This window comes from Photinus pyralis, unplaced genomic scaffold, assembly GCF_008802855.1.
Source record: "Photinus pyralis isolate 1611_PpyrPB1 unplaced genomic scaffold, Ppyr1.3 Ppyr1.4_LG5, whole genome shotgun sequence".
Lineage (NCBI taxonomy): Eukaryota > Metazoa > Arthropoda > Insecta > Coleoptera > Lampyridae > Photinus > Photinus pyralis.
In genome coordinates this window covers 27525179-27547984 of record NW_022170596.1, presented here as the reverse complement: position 1 = coordinate 27547984, position 22806 = coordinate 27525179, and the positions used below count along the sequence as shown (strand labels likewise).

The 22806-nt window shown below is 36.5% G+C and overlaps 1 protein-coding gene across 4 annotated transcripts in view; it reads right to left on the bottom strand.

The window, feature by feature from the left end:
- The window catches only part of LOC116170173 (four and a half LIM domains protein 2), an 86568-nt gene that overhangs the window by 21187 nt on the left and 42575 nt on the right, over positions 1–22806 (bottom strand). For 3 of the 4 annotated variants that reach the window (XM_031486398.1, XM_031486399.1, XM_031486400.1), the window contains 3 exons: positions 22056–22218; positions 21026–21187; positions 20691–20972 (listed from right to left, as the gene is read on the bottom strand). In XM_031486398.1, the coding sequence (XP_031342258.1) occupies positions 20691–20972; positions 21026–21187; positions 22056–22218 (607 nt within the window). Of the gene's footprint in view, positions 1–6673; positions 7779–20690; positions 20973–21025; positions 21188–22055; positions 22219–22806 lie in introns of those variants that run through there. The other variant, XM_031486397.1, reaches the window with a different exon arrangement.

Sequence of the window (22806 nt, the reverse complement as noted above, 5' to 3'; positions counted from 1 at the left end):
GAAGTTCAGGAACTGTCCACATTTGTGTGCGCCTAGTATCGCAAATCTTTTACGACCAGATTATTTGAATTATTAGAACAAAGGACCAATGATCAGGACTAACGATCCGTCTTGTCCATTGTTTTAAGTTGTATCGTCACACGCTCGCGTATTATCAGTTGCGGTATCGATATAGTGTTGTCACTGATCATCGATCCTTTCGGAAACGGATCTTAAGAAAAAAAATCTAAGTAATTTAAGGATTTCTTATTCTAATTGTCGCCCGCCTGCGTGTGGGGTAATATGTCTAAACAAACTTCGTAAGCTTTTCTTTCTTTCATGTGTTTCGGAATTAATTTTTGTTCTTGTCAACCAATAATTGTATGTTTACTCGCATACAAAGTGATACCCAGTTTTTATTTGATTCCTAGGGTGGGATTTAAGCTACAAATTAACGATTTGATAATATGTCCGGCTACGTTAACAATTCGCCTTTTTGAAGGTAGGCATTAATTAATTACGCGTACGACGCAGTGATTCACGGCAACAGAGGTCGAACAGATGAAGGAAATGATGGGAAAGATGCAAAGGTATTGGGGAAAAAAAGGAATGGAGGTAAATGTAGAAAAGTGGAAGATGATGAGATTTGGGAAGGAGGCTGGAAGGAAAGCACAATGGAAATAAAGGGAGGAAAGCATAGAAAAGTTAAAAAAAATTAAATATTGAGAGTACCAAATGCAAAGAAACAATAGCGCAGATAAGAGACTTTAGGAGAAAGGGCGTGGTGGCGATGAGACAGGTGTGGAGAATTGGCGAAAGGGATGCAGAAAGAAAGCGAATTAGTGAAAGAATGCTTAACAACGAGCATGAACGTAAAAGGAACGTGGGAGGAATAAAGAGAAAAATGTTATGTAAGATGGGTACGGACGCGCCGACGCGACGTCGAAAAGAGTAGAAGAAAGGATGAAAAATGAGCTGGCAAAAAGGGATTTGGATGCACAAATATAACAAAAGAGGGTGAAGAGAGAGAAAGTGCACGAGGAGTAGTAGTAAAGATCTAATACACGTGTCAAAAATTTAATAAACAATCCACCTCGTTTTGAAACGTCAAGTTCTCGCGAATTTTCCGAAAATCTTACAAATAGAAATGATTTTCCACTAAGATTGCAATTTTACGGTAGTTTGAAGCCTTTGGTATTCCATGTATTTTGTATAAAATCATTCAATCATCAAAGTCTCTTTTGGACCGTAAAACATAAAATTCTGTTTTTTTCCTGTTCCCGTTTCCGTGGGAATTCGGAAAGTGTTTTCCTAACTCAGAAACTTTCGCGGACCTACGCCCAACCATTCCCCAAAATTTCATCGCAGCCGGATGGACGGTTTAGATAGGGATAGGAGACAGACAGACCTCAAAACATTCATTTTTGTTTATATAGATAATAGCAGACCCGATGAACATTGTATCGCCTATCTCGGCGAACCTCGTATGTAGGGGCAGATCGATATTGTCTAACATTTCCATATAATGCGATTTACAGTGTGCACATTTTAAATCCTTCGAGGTTTTGTGAATTAAGAGATGCCGTTTCAGGACACGGTGGTGATGTGTTGCAAAATCACACTGTGCACATTTCAAATACTTGAAAGTATTGTGATTTAACACATGCCTACATAATTTTCTGCTACCGTCACATATGAAGTCTACAACGGGTTATGCGCAGATGAGTAATTTAGTTTGCAGAGAAGCTAACTACCTTCGTGGGGCACTAATAGAATATGGGGGTGGGGGTGCGTGATCTTCTTACGCGTCGGGTACAGTAGTACGTTGCATAACGATAACCACATTTCCTTTTGTATTTCTTCGTTATTTTAATCGTTACTCTGCTATTCGGGTCGGAGACGAATCCAACAAATCAACCCAAAATTTGATTGAGGAAGCAGGTACATGGATTGAGGAGAAAAATAAAATTGGTTCTGTTGGAAAAAATAGATTGGGTATGCCCAGAGCCAACTTTCTTGTTCAGTTTCGAAAGAACGGGGGTAGGCACAATGGACCTCTGGTCTCGTGTACCTAAGTGCTGCCCGGTTGGGCTCCCCTGCGAATAGAATAGAAGGGAAAGTGCTTCCTAAAAAATAAATTAATATAAAGGTGCAATGAAGTTATTAGGCATCCACAGACTTAAATTGTTTATTTGTGACATGTTTGTGACCAAATTCTCCTGAAATTTTAGCAATTTACTCTTATAAAAGCAAATTAAAATCAGGTGTCAGTAGCTAATGTTTTCGGACAAAGACTGTTGATGTGGAAATGCGCTTTTTGTAAATCGTTTACGATACTTTTTTTAACTTGTTTATTATTTTGGCGACATACTGAAAACAGGTGACGTGTAAGTATTAGAATTGTTCCGTTTTACTAGAATTTTTCTACATGCGAAATGACACAATACGGAAACCCAAAGGAGATGCTACAAAAAGTAATCCTTGGATCTAAAAAATATTCTGGAAAACTGCTGAGCGAAATGTAGGTTTGTTTAATTACATACAATTTATTTTAAATTTCAAGGTTTAGTGTAAGCATACAATCTTGGCTGTGAAAACAATCGCGTTAAACAATCAAATTTAATTTAAACACACACGCGTCAGCAAAAATAAATTATGCATTGGATATGATCGTTTTGCGACATTTGTCACGGACGTACATATACAAAGATGTCGATCAATGACAATGTTCTTTATGCAGGGAAAAATTAGGATAAACTGTATCCCAAATGCACAACGTACAAATAACAAATTATGCCATCATTTTACCTTTTATTTGGAATAAACTACCGAATGTTTGTTTATCTTAGCTGCCTGTAATACAGACAATCCAATTTCGATTGAGCTGGCAAGTTGTTCCAATTCACCGTTGATCTTTAACGATTACTGTAAATAACGTTTATAAATAGGATATTGTATTTACCTATAATGTCTAGGTCTGGAAACTGCACGTGATCCCGTAATTATGGATAAACAGTAATCAAAAGTAAGTATAAAGCAACAAAAGCCATGAAACGTAATATTCAGTATAGCATGAATATGTTTTGTCAGTCAGTAAGTTAGTAGGGCGGAAGGACAATATTCAGTTTTTTTAATAGGTTCATTGTATATAATACAAAACTTTATTTTATAGCAGAAATCCATCATTATGAAACTTTTGACACTCCTGATTCCTGAATTCAATTAAACGTCAAAAATAGCAATTTTATTTCGTGCTCCGTGTACCATTATTATTAAAATGACATGTCATTATTAGAATGCACAACCGTTTGTTTCGCTTTATCAACCCTTTCCGTTAAAGTTACCACTTTGTCTACTCTAGACTAAGCCTACTCATTTAAAATTTATGCCACGTGCGAGATAAGCAACGCAGGTGGTTATCAGTTCGGGCGCCGGTCATGGAATTTGGAGTACCGTCGGGAATAACGATGTTGAAAGTAGATTGGAAAGTAAACGATGGTTTATCGGGTTTTTTTAAAGAAAGCGTCACGCTATTTTGTACCGGTAGTCTAGCCGGTGGGAGATGAATAAATATTTTTTTTTATTTTTTCGCTCATGCCCCGAAAGCGGCGAGTTATATTAACATTTTCACTACATGGAAGCTGATTTTCCACAAATTTTACCAATTCTGAAATGTTTCTTCGCCTTTATTTAGTTAGTTACACATTCCTTTATGTCCTCTAAACCTTTGTTTGTAAAAAAAAGTCCTCAATAAAGAGAATTAAATTTCTTTTGAAGAAATAGGATTTATTTTTAACTGTACAGAAGTTTTTGTTGGTCAAATTTCCTCACTTTATATTTGTTCATAATTTTGGGGCTGTAACGCATCATGGATTTCCAAATTCGTGTTGCTAGTTGCAAACATTCACAAAATACAGAATCGAATGCAATGTGATACTAAGTAATGTTTAGAGAACGGAATGTCGGAGAAGGGTACTCGCAAAGCGCCATTGCAACGTCTGGGCGACACGTACGAGTGTGCTTTGGTTAATGTTTAAGTTTGAAGGGTGAAGTGTCAGAAAAGAGTACTCAGAAAGAGAAAGTAGGAAATCTAAACGAAAATTGGTGGCTAGTGAGAATATACGAAGCGCGGAATATTGTTTTGGTTTCAAGCCACATTGTTCGAGCCTCGGTTAGAGCGCTTGTAGCGTAGTGTTTTTCGCCAGTTTTGGGGGGAAAGATTTTGTTAACAAAAGAGGCTAAGAGAAATCGCTGAAAATTATTTTCAAGTTTCTAGGTTTGCCACTAGAGGGCGTACGATTCATGGTTAAGTAGAAAATGATTTTTTCCTAAAATATACCCAACAAACATGCATAAAAAATACATGCATCGTAATCTTGTATGAATTTTGGATCATTTTGATGGAGCACATTCCGCTAACTCATAAAATATGTGAGGTGGGGAAAGAGAACATCTCTTTACGGAGTTGAATGTAACTTCGGTTTAGGTTAACCGATTTCACATAAGTGGAAAGAGCTTCGTGTAATCAAATTTTACAAAGTCGAGTCTGTTTAGTAAACGTGATGAGTGGTAGAGGCCGCGGATTGATATTAATATAAACTTTGCAGGTTTTCTTGAAAATTCAAAATTCCCCATAAAAATATAATCAAATAAAATGAAAAAGTGATCAGTGTAAACCGCATTTTGATATCTGTTTCCTAAGCATAGATGGCGAAAATACGCCCATTCACAAATTTAAATTTCCATACTTATATTCACCCCAGTTGGCTTTGAAACAAATGAACATATAACAAGATATAATAAAAATAGTAATTAAAAATAACTGGACTTTCTGTCCGTCCGCCCGTCGGTCCGTCTATGGACAGGATATCTTCCGAACGGTTTCGAATTTTCCAATCCTGTTTTCAGTCAAAATACTGTATTTTGTTTATCATTACTTAAGGAACAACTGATTAAATGTTCAGTGACCCAGGAGCTCGTTTGCTATGTTTGTTACAGGTTTATTAACGAGCGACAAAAAGCGAGTTTATGACTTTGGACTTTCGGTCCATCGGTCCGTCCGTTCGTCTGTTTTTAGCAATAGGTAGACAATGATTAACCGACTAATTGATTAAATTTTGATCAATATTCGTCAACCGGAAGTGACTTTGTCGCTCGTTGTCTATATTGGTACAGTTTATTTTTAGTACAGTGGTGTATCCGAGGGTGTATCCATCAACAGTAGAAGAGAAACTCTCCCCTCCTTATCGGTGCATCCCTGCCCCCACCCTTCATATTTAATGAGCTAGATCAATATGTGTAGTATCAAAATAATGCAAAATTCGTACAAGATTTCGATACATGTATTTTTATGGAAATTTGTGGATATATTTCATGAGAAAAGATCATCTTTTTTTACTTAACCATGAATCGTATGCCATCTAGCGGTAAACCTAGAAACTTGAAAATATTTTCCAGCGATTTCTCTTGGCCTATTCTGTCAACAAAATGTTTTTCCCCAAACTATGCAATTAACGGTTCCATAGATATGGCCTGTGATCTTTATTAATAGAACACCCTGAATATCGTAGCTACCTAATCCAGCTGAGCAGTTTGGCAACAGGCGGTAGCGGTTCTGAAGGAAACATCTCGCATCCCATTCATTAGTTTAATTCAGTATCATAATTAGAGATCAAACTAAACGAAAAGATGAAGCTAGATCACTGGTGGATTGGAATAGACCCAGATAGCTCCAGTCACCCAACTCAATTTTACATACCATACCACTAAGTAAATACTAGAGAACGCCATATACTATAGCACTCTCTGTGATTTACCAAATGAAAACGTAATCTTACATAACTTTTTATCCATACTCGTATTTTTGAAATAAAAAGCAATATTTACTGCAGATGCAGCATTCATTTGTTTGGGGATGAAGCCCAAAAATGTATCTGTTTTCAAAATAAGCGTCGTTATAAGAATTATTTTTAGTGTAACACAACGAAGTTAAGGTAACGCTTATGTGCTCGATTTTCCATCATGTCTGTCTCTTCCGTCGAGATCTCGCCCCTGGGCCACCTGGAGACTTCGGGTTTTCGCTAATTAATAGTTGCTATGATGTATATTTGCCCGTTAGTCATCATTTACAGTTATGTTACGCGGCAACAACCACGAGTGGGTTTTGAAACATTTTTTCAATAAGAATTTAGACCCTCTTTATCAGTTCTCACCCTTCTAGGTTTTTTCCACCACTACCCCCTTCAGGTGGTTTAAAAGACTAAGAGCTTTGGGCAACGCCTACTGTACTAGAATAAGAAAAGATAGTGTCCCAAATTCTTTTCGATCTAATGTAAGAATTTCAAGGACTACAAAGTCCATCAATCACTGTTTAAACCTTGTCACATTGAACAGAAGTCATCTAAAATATGTTGGAAATTTGTAGCTAATATCGTTACACAATAAACTTCTTTTTTTCGGCATTACAACAAACGAGAGAGGAGTGGTTCTAAAAATACTATCGCGTAAACCCACAAATCACGTAAGATCTGTTACACGGTCCACATCAATCAACTTCTAATCGGCAAGTCCAAATTAATGAAAAATAGAACTAAAAAAAATTAGAATCAATTTGAGATTGGCAACTTGCCTCGCTATTTTAAGTGTGATTATATTATTTCAATACAGTAGGTAGGTATATAGTGACGCTAGTTACCCAAAATGCGTTAGAAGCGGAGTTCCTCTCCTTGTCACAATGCTGATCGACCGGCTCAAATTGTTCATTTGCGTAGGGCAACGAATTATTGTCGACGTTTTCTGGAGCATCTGTTTCGAAATCGGAACTTGACACTTCGGCGGTTTTTGGACGTAATTCAAAAGAGTGCTCGCGACTTCTGTACTTTTTCTTGCGAAACGAACGTTTCCTTTTATCAGTGTGCAATATCGGCCCGTTAGCACTTGATACTCCGCTGTCCTCATCTGAGCAAGTAGGAACCCGATCCGGATTCCAGGAGTCTACGTTGTCGTTCTGCCCGAAATTACGATGCGCACATTTGCGTTTCTTCACACCGTCGAGTGTCTGTAGGAAATCTGAGTCGAAATGGGGATTACTTTCGTCCTCGTCCGAAGATACGGTCTTCTTGTTGACGTCCCAAGCATCGTCCTGGAGAGTCGAAGAAGATTCTCGAGCGGAATCGTCGCTTTCTTCTACTTTGAAGAAAATGGGAGATGGAGTTCGTGACCAATTTCGATCGCCTTCTTCAAGACTGTACCCAAATTTCACCCGCCGTTTGGGTACTTTAAGCTCGTGCTTCTCAATGACATGAGAATTTTCCCAATATTCGGTACTGTTAAAAGCGCATACAGAATTTCCACGTGCGCGTTCACCAATTCTCTTGTCATTGCGAACATCGCTACACCTTATTTTTGGAAGCGAAGGAGGCTCGGTAGGGCCATATGCGTGAGCGCAGGTGCCATTCTCATTCGCACCTTCAGATTCTCTACACTTTTCCAAAATACCTAAAATTCTTCTACGTTCCGCGTGAAGCCCCTCCTCATAGCGTAGTACGAGCGGGGACAAATCGCCGGCTGGGGCAAGCGGCACCAAAGTCCTTCGAAAATTGGAGAGGATCGACAGAAACTCAACCACGCTAACGCAAATAACTAAAACCGACAAAAGTAATCCCATTCTGATCAGTTTGGTTTCGCTATCAAGTTACTTTACACGCATCCTCGTAAAAGAGACCGAAGCGCGAACGCGCCATTTCCCAAAATGGGACGTAGATCGACAAAATTGTAAATTAAAAACACGAGTTGCTGTACATCGAAACGTAAAACAAACTGATCAAACTATTGGCAATAGCATTTGCCTGGGGGTCCGGATTTAAATAAGTCGTTACTTAACGACTAATTACAGTTAATAAATAAGAGTGTTATAATTCAATTTCGAAGTCACAGAAAAATTGCTAGCAGACTTAGATTAATACCTACCCATGTACTGATGGGAGGGAGTATGCCAGCAAAAAGTGAGGTGACAGTAGAATTTTGTTAAAGTTATAGTTCATATAAGCCAAAATAGATTTAACGTTATTTCTAACGATGACATTCTTTATATTCGGAGCATATATTTTAAGAATTCACAATTCTCGTCTGCCAAAAATGCCGTAAAGAATCTTTAATGGAAGAAGCATCATTAATTTCATAACCGGAAACATTATTTCAATACAAGTTACATCACCGTAGGGCGTAGTACGAAACGAGTTCTGAAACATTTTGAATTTTCACCACCAAAGAGCAGAACGGAAGTGGCCAAAGGGCTAAGGTACTTTGGATACAACTCAAAAGAAGCCATACTGTCCGTGATATAAAACAATGACAAATGCACAACAATTAAAAAAATACGTTCAGTAGGTCAATTAAATGAATAATATTTCACCTTGGGTTTGTACCAGATTTTATGATGCACACTTAAGTAATATGTGACCATTTAACTTTAACTTTCGATAATTATATGGTTAAAGCAAGTAATTTGCTGCACACAATTTTGCGCCAATTTGCCTGCAAGTGGGCTTGGGTTATTTATTTATTAAAATTAGCAATTGTCTAAACGCTATCACCATTGATTTATTAATGAAGTGATTATGCCATACTGTCTGAGCATTTGCATAATAATTAAAAAATGTCGTATTTCAAAGGTACAAATTATTAACCTGTGTGGTAAAATGAAAATGGGCTGTAGTAGTGTGTTGTGTAGGGATGGTAATATCTGACATTTGTTTCCCTTAATGGTGCGTTGCCTATGTTTACAGTTGGCGGGCGAACTCTAAACACCCACTGCACATGTAATATATAAAGGATTTCCGAAAAGTCCTGGGGCGGAACTGCAAGTGTCTGAAATTCTCGTCAAATCTACTCAAATGGTTTAAAACTGATAACCTCAAAATCTTAAATTGCGGCACCTGTGGTTTTTCATCTTATACCTATTGTAAAAGTCACTAAACAAGAAAAATATCCCCATAAATCTTTTTTGATTACCTACCTATAAAATCGATAGGGTTTACAATTTAAAAGTGCCTTAAAAAACTCCCCACAGTTTATGAAATTTTTAAACCATCTAAATTGTAGTTTTTATGACCCTTTATTGATCAAGTAATTTTCAATTTATATAGCTCCCATGACTCTTGGGAAACCCTGTATGTATATGCACAGTGACATTCTTGTACGCCGATAATATATGAAATGAATTAAGTCGTTCGTTCCACCGTCTTTCCTCTTCTGTTGAAAAATTGTACGACGCAGATTGCATGTAGGTCAAAGCGTTTGTTATCTAATCGTTGATCGTACAATCTGATAACAACAATCAATTTAATTTGTAAATAATTTTACTTATACTGATCTTTTTATAAAAGTCATATAGAAAAAAACATTTAATCATTTCCTTACCCAATCGTTTAGCTTTTCTGTGTTGAGCTACTCAATTTCCACTGGAGATAATCTCCAAAGGTGTGCAATAGATCGAGTTCATATTTTAGAGTCCTGTTATAAGGACAATATACCATCAGATTAAGTACAAAATTTTACGGGAAAATATAAGAAAATAGGTTTATTTATTGTCCCTCTTGTTCTAGGCCCTCAACAGGCTTACGCCCAATTACTGAGTGGCCCGCATAATGCTTCTTACAAGGTGCCCCTGCAGAAGGACTTAAGTTGTTCTATACTACTCCGATATTTACCTTACGGATTAGGGAAACTACAGGAGAACCTAATTAGGAGTTGCCGGCAGAATGCTCGAAACTGATCTAACGAAATTCCCATCTCTGCCGCAAATGAAAAATTCCTACCCCAGCCCAGGTTCGAACACGCTACCTCCGGTTTTCTAGCCCAAAGCTCTACCACTGAGCTACAAAGCAGACTATCTCAAATACAACAAGTTAATAATAAAAGGAGTGGAATACAGAATTGAAGATTTGGATGAAAAATTCGAGACCGAGGTAACTGTGTATGACCAAACAAAGATAGAGGAAGAACAATAAGCAAGCGATCACCTCGAGAAGGCACTTCAAAAAGAGCAGCGTTACTAACGGGCGATCAAAAATGAATTGTTGTCGAGTCGCCTTTGGAATTCAAGATAAACAAGAATGCAAAAGGGCATACGTTATACTATCATCGCCTTTTTTGGCCGCCAGCTGACGGACTATAACTTTTAAACTAGAGATGTGGAAAATTTGAATTTGGAACATAGGAAAATGAACTTGAACGAAGAAAGGTATAGGGGTAATGAAAATGGAAGAGGGACGTACATTATTTTTACAGCGGAATCGATTCAAAAATGAGAGAAAAGGAAGGCGTGGCTTGTTATAATAAAGGCAGAGCAGGTAAAAAGGCTAAGTCAACGGGAATTCATGAACGTAAATTAAAAATAAAAATGTAGCAGACGGAAAAACTACAATTCTAATAGCTTATAGACCAAATGAGGATCAAAGTAAAAGCAAAAACGACTAATTTTGGGGAGAAATGTCAGGAACAATCGAAAGCGTTAAAGAGTAAAGGAACAAATATGGCTGTATACAGGACAATATATAGGCCAATCATTCTGTTCAGAAGTGAGAGCTGGAAATTGAACATACTATTGAAGAGCAAGAAACACCTCAGGAGTGTAAAAGGGACAGAATACGGAATGACGGTAAGATCGGAATTGGGAGTTGATGCAATTGTGCAAAACGTACAAAATCAACAGCTAAAAGATGGTTTGGACATCTGAATAGAATGAAGCAGATGACAGTAAACCGAATATGGGAACCGCAAGAACATCTGAAGAGAAGGCCTAGGAAAATTTGGATTGAGAAGAAAGAAAAAATAGGAACAACATGGGAGGAGGCAAAGAAATTATCAATTAACAACAAGGGGTGGGCAGAGATCCTAAGAAGGACCAAGAAAACATTGCATAATATGATTATTTCAGAACAGAAAGTTTGTGTATTTACCTCACTACGTAATAGTTATTTATTTGCCTATTATATGTCAATTATATCTGTCATATGTGATATATACAGCAGTCTATTACGCCCAAGGGCATAATGAGAGGGCATAATGGATTGTCATCTCATTATGCCGTCAAACGGCCTGTCAAATTGATTGACGGAGTTTTATTATGTAATAAAAAAGATGCAACTTGATTCGTATGAAGCATTTTAATGTTGGGCAAACAATAATCATGACATTTGTATATTGGAAATGCATTCTTGGAACGATGAAAAATAAAATGTTGTATGCACCTCAGGCATTACTCAATATTTAACCCTCGGGCGACTTACAATCCCTCGGGCCGGAGGCCCTCGGGCTCTGTCGCCCTCGGCATAAATATCGCCTTAATGCCCTTGATGCATAAAATATAAAATAAACAAAATTATACAGAAGGCGATCATTCCCAGCGAGATTCCCAGTCTGTTAGAATTAAAAATAGCAATCAAAAAAGTGAACACACATTAAAATAATTATGTTTCTCACAATTTAATCGCAGTGCAATGTGTATATAACTTAAATCGGATTAAGTATTGCGAATTTGTAAACAAATTTACAAAACTCCCATCCCCAAGAGATTCTGAACTGTCATAAAAATAACGAATCGATCATTAGTTTTTCAAAATTTCAAAAAAAGAACAATTGTAACAGGTTAATCATTGGTTTACAAATTGTGTATACTGCGAATTATACAAATTCATACCCTACGTTTGTTAATTATTACTCTAAGTCTAATTGTTGACTGTCTACATAAATAAATGTGATTAACGTTTGTAAAAGTCACAGACTATAATTAACCCAAAACATACTGAAAAATATAACCCAGTTTCAGGTTTTTAATCACATATTTACAAAATATATAAAGACCTCGTTAACCTTATAGAAGTATATGCCGCGACAAACATAAATTAAAATTAACAAAAGCTGCCGGCAAACGTATAAAATTGCTTTAATATGGAACTTGAATTTGTTTGGTAAACAACGTATAAACTGGAAGCAAGAGGATGTGATAGCCGTTATGTAGTAATTATTGGTTTTTAATTGAGGCCATGAAACAATTATCCTCTCTGCAACAACTTACGTCGAAATTTTCACTACCGAGTAAATAGCTCCATTTTGTCAGTGTTTGATGAAACTTGCGCTCCGAAATAATTTTAAAATACAGTACAGCAAATTTAATATTTCCACCTATACGGGATGCTACCGATGCGATGGATATAGTCTCTAATGTATCGCGAATTTACTATTTTTCATAATTTCAATTAGGAAGCTAATATTCTCTGTGTTGTTTTGTCTTGTCTTGCGAGAGTCAAGAAGTGATTTTTAGCGCATTTCCACAAAAATAAAAAAAAATGCGCTATTGTGGCCACTTTGTCCGTCCGTCCGTCCGTCCGCTAACTTTGCGACGCTACTAGTTCTTTATCTTAAGAGCTATTGTTCTACTTTTTTCGCTATTTGGTTCGTTATGGTGTCGAGTCTTGTACCAAGGAAGGAATTTTTTCTGTACCGCTTACAAAAAAAGTTATTGTAAAAAAAACAAAAAACCGTTTTTTACATGTTCCATAATTTTACACTTTTGCCGTTTATTAACGATCCTAGAGATCGTTTATAATTTTGCATTGCTATCTCTCGCCTGCCGGTTGGTCTCTCCGTCTGTTCCTTTGTCTGTCTGTCCATCTATCTGTCCGTGTGAACGATAACTTTGTTTAGAAATGTTCGATCGCTTTTACATCTCCGTTAGTTATGAACTGAATTGCATGAAATTCAATATGGGCATAGCTTTAGCCATATAATACGCAATGCCAAAAGTTGACCGAGCAAGAAACACTCACTCTTGCACTTATTGGCGATCGATTTTGAAAATATTTCCTTCAGTTGAAAATAGTTAACCTGATAATCATCGCGCTAATAGTTATTTACATAAAAGTGAGGAAAATGACACATTACTGGCGAGTAAGTATTGAAGTACGAGCGCCCCTTGGAGTCGAGTACTTTAAGTTCAGAGTCAAGTAGTATCACTTTACTGGTCAGTTTTGTATTACTTTCTCGAAATAGTCTTTTATTATAAACTCTCAATGTTCAAATAACACTTCATTAATATCAATCTGTCAGTGGTGACAGGAGTCATTTGACTCGACACTAAAAAAGACAAAACAAGAAACAAGGCAAAAATGGGATAATTCCTTGTCTTATCTTGCAAGAATCACTAATCCATAGACCTAGATAGCATTGCTAGTTCCATTCATTTGTTATGACTGTTGAGAAAAACATTAAAACCTTATTTTGACTGTTTGGTACAATCCCCACGCAATTTTTTATATGTGTCCCAACAAAATATAACACAACCTGTGATAACTTGCAGAACAAAAGCGATTCGAATTTTCGAATTCTATTGTCGACAAAATCTGTCAGCATTTGTATCGAGTTAACTGCACCTATTTATCGCAAGTTTGTTTACGACTGGATTATTTAAAAAAAATTGTAAGTAATTTTAAAATTTCTTATTTTCACTATCGGCCGTTTGCGTGCGGGGTAATATGTCCAAACTGACTGTGTATAGCCTTTCTTTCTTCCAGAAATGCTGTTTTAATTTTCTTTTATTGATAATCAATTAATTGTGTGTTTATTCGGATTAGGCGCCCCGTACAGTCTTTATGTCAGAGTTTTCTCTTAGTATCCCAGATTTATTTCTGTTGATACAAATTTGTTTAATAAATTGTTTGGAATTTCGAAAATTGCTCGAAGCCACCGAGTCTCCCAAATTATTAATTTCAGTCAATATTGGGATTTTTTTTGAGTTTTTTAAATTTTGATCTAGTTGGAAAAGTGTTTTGTCGGTGGTGTAGTGGGCCACATACCATTGCACACAGCAATAGCGGATTCCTCTCCCCATCCCTAGAGTTAGATGGCACTTAGTAGAGGACAAAGCAAACAAGTTATACCGCCACCATCTTTTTTGAAGGTTGTTGCCAAATCTGACGAACTTCGGTTTTAGAAGTTATACGATACAATGGTAATAATTTAATCCAGTCTCAGAAATCTGATCGTAGTAGTTCTTAAGAGATGTTAATTTGTTCCTTCGTCTGTTCTGCAACGTGTAAATACCCAACAGAGAGAAATTCTCACTCCGGCCATAAATCTAAATTTAAAATCTCGATTCTAAATTTATAGGTAAACAATTTATGATTTTAGAATTCGCTCTAGAGAGTTCTTCGCCCCTGGTGCGATACCGACCTGCTTTTAAATATATTAAATTATTTGTATCTGCCTTCCATAATAGCACAAGCGCTTCGGAATTCTAAAGTGATTTCTACTTCACTTAGCATGTCCATTGATTTGTTTAGCCATTAAGATAAAAGAAAAAAATGCCACTGCATTAAAAAGTAGGTACCAAGGAGTTTTAGAAAGTAACTACACTTTGCATATACCTACTTCAGTTTGAAGAGGCTGCTAAATCTAATGAAATTATTAACCGGTCGATTTGAAATGTGTAACGTCAAGGTGCACTTATCACACCTTCATGCATGCAATGGAATTATAGCGCAAATCTGAAAAATGCAACCCGAGAGCCGCGCCTTGTTTGGCCACCGCATCACCACACAATTTACTTCAACAGAAGCAAAACTATGCGATATTCGTTTTGGTCAGCGTCGGTGCCGTGTGCACAATTATGATTATTTAGATATCGCTAGCAAAATAATTAGGTAGTTCATTTCAAGCTTAGTCTTACGAATTGGAAAAGTGACAAGGGAAGTGAGACCAATTTGACGTTTGTTAAATTGTATTATTAACTGCAGACGTTATTAATTCGCACGGTTAAAAAAACACCTTTTAAATATAGATCACACAATGAATCATGGGTCTACTATTAGATACATTTATAATCTATAATAGACTCAATGAAAGAAAAAGTGGATTTACTTTCTATAAAAAAATACAAGTCTTGGAAACTGAAAACGTCTGCGAGTCAAAGCGCCGCGCGCCTTAAATTAATTTGAAAATAGAAAACCATGGCTGAAAACATGATCGAAATGGAAAAAGTGCTTCAAAATGTTATTGCCACAAATGCCTAAACATTGATTTTCTGCCGAAATTAACTGATCTGGAAACGTGTAACTGGCGATTTTCCGTAGGGGAATTTTTGGACAGTCTACTTGCATTCGGAAACCAGAAATCCGGCTCACATTGAATAGCAGTGATCCTTGAATTCGTTGAAATCGATTGGCGAAGGTTTGACATCGGTGACTCTTTTCGTTCCCGAGTTAGACGAGGAAAAGACAGATAGACAGACGGACAAAACCAACACATAAGGGGAATTTTTTTTCTTTCGAATAATTCCCCTAAAAAAGGGCATTCTTTATATTTTTGGAAAAATTGAGAAAGTAACTTGATTTCCGTTTGGATGTATCATTCTGGCACCGATTTGTAGGGGGAAGGGGGGGGGGGTGATAAGGGCCGGTTGTACCACGATATACACGGTGGCTTGCATACTTCCGTGCACAGCATTGGAATCTCAGAAATCGTCAGTTACAAAAGGGAAATTATGTGCATGTTTCGGAGCTGAATGAACCATGCTTTAGTTTTGTAATTTTGTTTGGATAATTCATCAACGAAAAACCGAAATACACTATTTACCGATGCGCACTTGTCAGTGCAATTCTTCTCCTTTTTTAGCGCATTTCCACAAAAATAAAAAAAAATGCGCTATTGTGGCCACTTTGTCCGTCCGTCCGTCCGTCCGTCCGCTCGTTTTGCGACGCTACTAGTTCTTTATCTTAAGAGCTATTGTTCTACTTTTTTCGCTATTTGGTTCGTTATGGTGTCGAGTCTTGGGATAAAGGAAAATCAAACGCCAATTTCAAAATGCCAACTTTTTTATTTATGGAAGAATTTAAATGAAATTTGATACATAGGCACTTGGAATAAAGGAAAATCTAGCGCCAGTTTCAAAATTTTATTTTGCGCATGCGCAGTGCCAACTTTTTTATCTATGGAAGCATTTAAGTGAAATTTGATATTTAGGCGCTTGGAACAAAGGAAAATCTAACATTAGTTTCAAAATTTAGGTTTGCGCATGCGCAGTTCCAACTTTCTTATTTAGAAAAGCATTGAAATGAAATTCTTCTCATAAACTGACATTGAAGTAGCACGACAAAAATGGATTGCCCATGTGCAACGCTATCTTTCATATTTGTGGCCGGATTTTTACGATTTTATAGAAGTTGCATCTTACAAATGGGAAATGAATGCAAGTGGAAATGCGCTTTATGTAAATCGTTTACGATTACTTTTTAACTTGTGACTTCTTGACAGCCGACAACAGAACGAATTAATTGTCTTTAAACTTTTTACCGGTTGTCGTTTTATTAGTTGATTAATTAACTATTTGTTTTAATCTAATTTAAAGTGGGTATTCAATTTAAAAGAACTAAGTTAGGACGCGCCACCTAGCGGTGGTGCATTTAATTTAAAAACTTTTTCTCACAAAATGTATGGCCTAGCTTACATTTATAACAAAGTTTTTAGAATTATCTAGTGAAACTTCTCGATTCGGTTCTTTAATAATAATAAACGATTTGTCATTGTCATTTCATCCAAGATTCTTGGTCGATGAACTTTTTTAGTGCACCCCGATTATCTGACATGAGAAACTTTGGCGCAAATTCCTTGACATGTTTTCGTCTGACTTTTATCACGTACGACAACTGGAGATATGTTCATACTTTCTAATGCACTTTGTGACCTATTCATTATGTATTCATTAAATTTCTGTCAAACTATAAATAATTTACTTTATATTCCCACTATGTTGGTCGAAGAAGTAAAATACTACACACTAAAAATAATTTTATAGTGAAATTTGAAAAAGCTTCAAGTTCAAAATGGTAATAACAAAAGCCTTTCGAGAGCAGATAACAACAGAAAATAATGACCCATAAGATCAATTTAGAAGGCAAGCTCTAGTCTTTTCGTGTGACACATTGCAAGCTTATCTTATCATTTAACGACTAAGTCTATTCCGTAAATTTGTTTCGGTCGTTAGACAGGGTGGGTCTTTGCCAAAAGCTTTATTATAAAGTAATGAAATGAATAAAACCAAACGCTATCTAATTAACCACTTTTGCTTTATTTTTCAATTAAAGTAGATTTAGATAATGTCATAATGCTATTCTCCTTCACTTACTTTAAACTCTCGACTGAAAAAAATCTGATAAGTGAAAGAAAATAATATCGCAGAGAGAAAATGCGACTAAGCTAATGAAATCTTCTTCTAACTTAATCTACACGTTATTCAAGATAAATTAAATGTATTGCACGAGTAACAAAGACCGCCGAGGGATTGGTCACAAGGACACTTCACTATCTAAAAATTGTCAACTGTTTCCTCAAAATACCCTTATATTTCCCGAGAATTTCATAATCCTCCACCCAAATTACCACAAACATATGACCTAAATTTGCCATGCATTCCAATTCATTTTCCCAAACCTTCTTAGATTACCCTAAGCTTCAACAAGAAATCCCTTAAACATTTCCTTTTATTTTAAAAATGAAAAGGGTTAATTTTAACCACACTGCGATGAAGAAAAAAATAACATTATTGGTAGGTAATGAGTTAATGACATTTAGCCTATAACAACTCGTATTGCATTGGAGAAGTTATAGAGCTAAAGAGAACATCATCATAAATTGGAACACATCGTGAATTCAACAAACGGTTATCGAAAATGGCACTACTGTCTTCCCAATAACATCAATAAAAGAATACAACTACTAAAAGCTATAGTTCATTTCGTTTTTTGGAAAACAATTTTTAATTGACTGGTGTTTTACCAACGACGGGTTCGCGACTACCAGTCAAGAATAGAAATCGCAGACAAAGTTTTATGAGCTAGTACAGCAACATTTTGAAATGACAATGCATGTGATAACAAAATAAAATTTGATGCAATAATTGGGTACTTTTCTTTTTACGAGGTTCTAAAAAATGCTTGAAATACGTTTTTCAACGTTGAAATACATATAATCCATAAAAAGGAGTATAAATTTAAAGCACATTTTCTCATTTTACATGAGACATAAGAAACCACGTTATTTATCTTCCCTTTTAATAAACGAACGAAAAATATTAAATCGCTGTTACACAGATCAAATAAGAATCGAGAAACAAGTGCCATCCGTTAGAAATGTCTTAAAAGTCGCTGGATGTGAGTATCTAAGTTACGCCTCTGATATGTCAATATGTTATGCATTAAGGGAGGTTTGAAAATTTACAAAACAAATAAAATTGAGGATAGGCAAATAAGAATTGCATATACATTAGAAAATAATAAAGATTTAAGTTTTTTATACAATAGAAAAAAGAGAAAACGATGGAAATTATGGATAGGTTCCTATAATTCCGCGAGGGGCGAAACGTGCACTCCAAATCAAAGAAGCAGATTTTTCTATACGGAAATTCGGTAACAAAACGCTTTATCGTGGATTTTCAAAAACCTAGTGTGGCTGAAAGTTGATACACTACACGCGCCTGCAGTATCAATTAAAGATATTCATATCCGGCAGATGGCCTTTTACGATGAAGTTATAATTTTTGTCAGATGTCTAGATTTATGTATTATTGCTTAATTTATTTACTTGGAATTAATTTATAACAGTTAAAACTCACAATTTATAGAGCGCGAAGTATTTATTACTTCGGCGTTGAAATTGGAACTGTCCTGAAATGCAATTCGATTTGCTTATATAGCAAACTCGAGTGTTCTCGAGTGCTCCCGGATGTTCTCGAACATTCTAGATTGTAGATCATATTTTCTGGAAAGATTGCGTCACATCCGCCTCGGTTCTTTATCGGCGATTACTAATCTTTCGTGGCGCCTCGATGTCTATCGAGATTTCTGGAATATTCGCTACAATACCTTTTTTCATTACTGAGATACTAGAAGGGAAGCAATATTTAGCTTATCATTCGCGCCGAACGCACGTGGTCGTGCTTTACTCTCAAGTAAGCATTAATTAAAATGATAAAAACAAAGTCGCCTTTGGAAACAAAGTTGCATTCAACTGATGAACGCTTCCAGTAGCAATCAAAACTCGAAATTGTTTAATCTTACCAAAAATAACAAAAGAACGTTAAGGATTTTTTCCATCCTTTGGGGAGCCTAAACAAATTGTACAATTATCAAATCTGCGACTCATGTCGGGTAGGCGTAGGCGGAGTAATTGGACTTACAGGCGGAGTTGGGTCGGTACTGGGTAGATTGGAACATAGGATCTTTCGAGATCCATACAACTCTTTCATCTTGGACATGCACTATGGTACATTGAGACTATTGAGAGTCCTTGTTTTGAATGAGAGTTTGGGCATGTATATTTGTGGATTGGTAAAGGAGTATTGGTCAGCCCACTTAAAAATAAAAGTATACAAAAAGAATCATATAAAATAATTTTCACAGGACAAACTGCTCTGAACCATCTGACGATCTGCCGTTTTGACTTTTGGCTTTCGAATTATATCAACCTGTTATTTTTTTCCATTGTCGATTTAAATTACATTTAAGTAACCTTCGATTTGTGCTCTTATTTAAATTCTTGCGCAATACAGGTGTTTCTTTTGTAAACCCGTAGCTGTAGTAGCTTATTATCCCAGTTCTTTGTTTCGCCGGTGGAGGTCGTGCAGATGTTCTATCCTTTTTAGTTTGGGATTGCGTATAAGCTCCTTTTCAGTGAAGATTTTACCGCCATTTTGGTTACATGCAAATTATTTTTCTTCGGTACGCCATTACTTTTCTAGTGACTTCGTGTCTACCTGAAAAGGGTTTATTGGTTGTGTTTTGTGACTCCGAATATTCATTTGTACTAGCTGAACTACGCTTCAGAACCTTTATATTAGTTCGTTTACCAACATTAGGTTTGCGTTGCATTGCAAATTAGTTTTTGAAGTAACCGAGACTTAGTCCGAGACCGTTATCTATAATTTTTTGTTATGTTACTTGTTTTTCTCCGAAGAATTTTTTTGAATTTTGAGTATGGGTAAGTATATATATTTCATTTTTAATTAATTGCATTGACTATTTTTAATTTATTGGCGCCTGAGTTTATATCGAATTCCAGTATAATTTTTTGCTTATATTTCTGTTCCAGTCTCATAATTTCTTGTATTTTAATTAATCAATCACAACGATAAAAATTCAGGCTAAAAAGAACAAAACACAAAAGTAATCACTTATATATGTATTAATTAATTTGTATTATTTATTGCATCATATACTAACCGAAATAGTTATGTTATGACTAATTCACACACAATTTCATGATTAACAGTAAAAGCGATTTCAGAATCTGAATTAATGGCGGTTTATTTAAATCCCGATAGAAACAACTGTGATTCACATTCCACTACGAGAAATTTGTAGAGGAATTATCAAAAAATAAGCTGAATTGACCAATTTGCCTGCAATACCCGCGAAAATTATTTTTAAACTTCATTCAGGCGATCGATTTGGAGTAGAACTCACCGTTTTTAGTATTATTACAACAAACTAGAACAAACAAAGGCAAACTGTACTTTAATGACACCGTCACCCCTAAAACTCACCGGGGAAGGTTTAATAATAGACTGCAAGCGTTTCTAAATTTAATTTTACTAACGATTGTCGGCCAATTTGCGCTCTGGCTTAATAATCGATTGTTTTAGTAAATCATGCACTTACCTCGTCGCAAGAAGCGCATCGTGGTTTTAGCTTTTCGGCGTAATGTCTTTCACAGTACACGTTGTCTTCAAAGACGCAATACGCTAAATCGACCAGGAGATCATCGCATGTGGAACATTTGAAGCACGGGGGGTGCCAGAGGTTTTTGCCCAGACGAGGGGCTGATACGCAAGTTTGTTGGGGCAATATCGACTTCGAACAGCCCATGCAGCTCATATCGGGAAGAGCTGTACGTACGCAGCCCACGTCTAAGGCTATTTCATTTCTAGCGTTGATAAAGTCCTAAAATGGAAGATCTGTTAGATGAATTGTGAACGTCAGAACTATGAACTTACTTGGTAGCTGCTTCTATTTTCAGGCTCTATGTGCTTACACGCGTTTATCGATAAATCTTGCCTAGGCAGTTGTTTAAGTATGCGTTGCGTACGAATAACTTCTCCCTTGGTCCCCAAACGTGGAACATCGGAATTGGGGAGCATTGAATAGAATTGGTCGACCTGAAAATGAGAAAAAATAACTGAAATGCGGATTCAAAAATTCTACTCTACAGATAATATAAAGATAAGAAATTTGCTGCTCAATTTCCAAGATTCTCATACTTCCTAGCTTTGTGATTAATATTTTTTATCTGGCCGACTGCCGTAATGTGATCTACCGGATAGCGAACCAGAAACAATTCCTATTGCTGTGGGGCATACTTTGTGCAGGGAGAGAGTGAAGAAATCAGTGATCACTTGACAAGAAAAGGGTCAGAGATTTCTTGCTCTGACGATTTCATTGATTGGTTCGTGATCTGATGAACCGGGTGAAGCTGCCCTTTTGTCTACCTGGTCGTACGTGCCAACCCCACAGAAACCCCATGCAATGATTCAGATTGTTGCGGTGTTCGTATCGTTATATTGTGTATTGTTTTTATGTGAAAAGAGGTACTTTGTTAATAGAATCTGTTAGTTGACCCTCTAAACTCATTTGTTCATTTTACTTCTACATCTTACTTGGATCCTCACGCCGACCTGAAGCACATACATTTATGATTATCTTGTAGTGACTTTTTTTTAACACAACGGTTAGGTAGATTTGCCTAGACTCGAGTTCAGTCAGTTTAGGTGGGAAAGTTTTGATTTGAAATTTTGGGTTGTCCAGTTTTTAGGGGTTGGCCTGGGTACGTTACAAATTGATACTGGTGACTAGAATATGTTTTGAGTCTTTATTCGTAGTCTACTGTCGTGACCAGTAGACCACTCCGTCCAATTTTAGAAGGTTCGAAATCTTTAATGGTAATAAATTAAGTGGTTGAGTTCCGGCCCAACTATTTTCTAGTTCTGGAAAAACACGTACTTACATTTTTTTTTAAATGATACTTACGAGGCGAGCAGAAGTTAAACCAGAAGGTATAAACGCATAGCCCAGGCTTCTAGGCTCGGTTATCTCTTGTGCAGTAGGAAGCAATCCCACTCTGGGTCTTCCGCCATGCTCCACGATGACGTCATGAATATCCCTTGAACATTTGCAGCTGATGCAGTTTTTCCTGAAAATAAAGAAAACTGTTACATTGGCACATTCATTCAAATAGTCCACATCTCTCATTTACCACTCTCACTCCCTTTGGTTGCCACCATTTTGGTACGGAATCGTCCGTAAATTAATCTCATCGAGTGTGAGAAACCGAAGTTCTGTAGTTTGATTTCAAAATAACTGATGTGAACATTCTAGAGATCGAGATCTACCACTACAATTCTTTTATTAGTAAATTAATTTGCGAGTGTTATTATTGACCATACTGTGTATCTACATACATATACAATTTGTTTCGATTCAGACTCGAGTAGAAAATTAATAACGATAACTATAAATCTTCGGCAATAAAGACGTCTAGAACTATTGAAGATTGTCACATAAAACAAAGCATAACGGCAATTTGGAGGAAAGAGACGGAATAAATTCAATACCCCTAGGTACCATTTCAATTCCTCTACGTAAAATGTTTCTAAAGTGGCGATTATAAGCCATTGACGGAATAAAATTCGTCCACTCAGAGGGCGCAAATTTGTAATTTGATCGCCATCCTAACTAGCATGGGATTTTTAGTAGAATCGTGGGATTTACAGTCCGAATG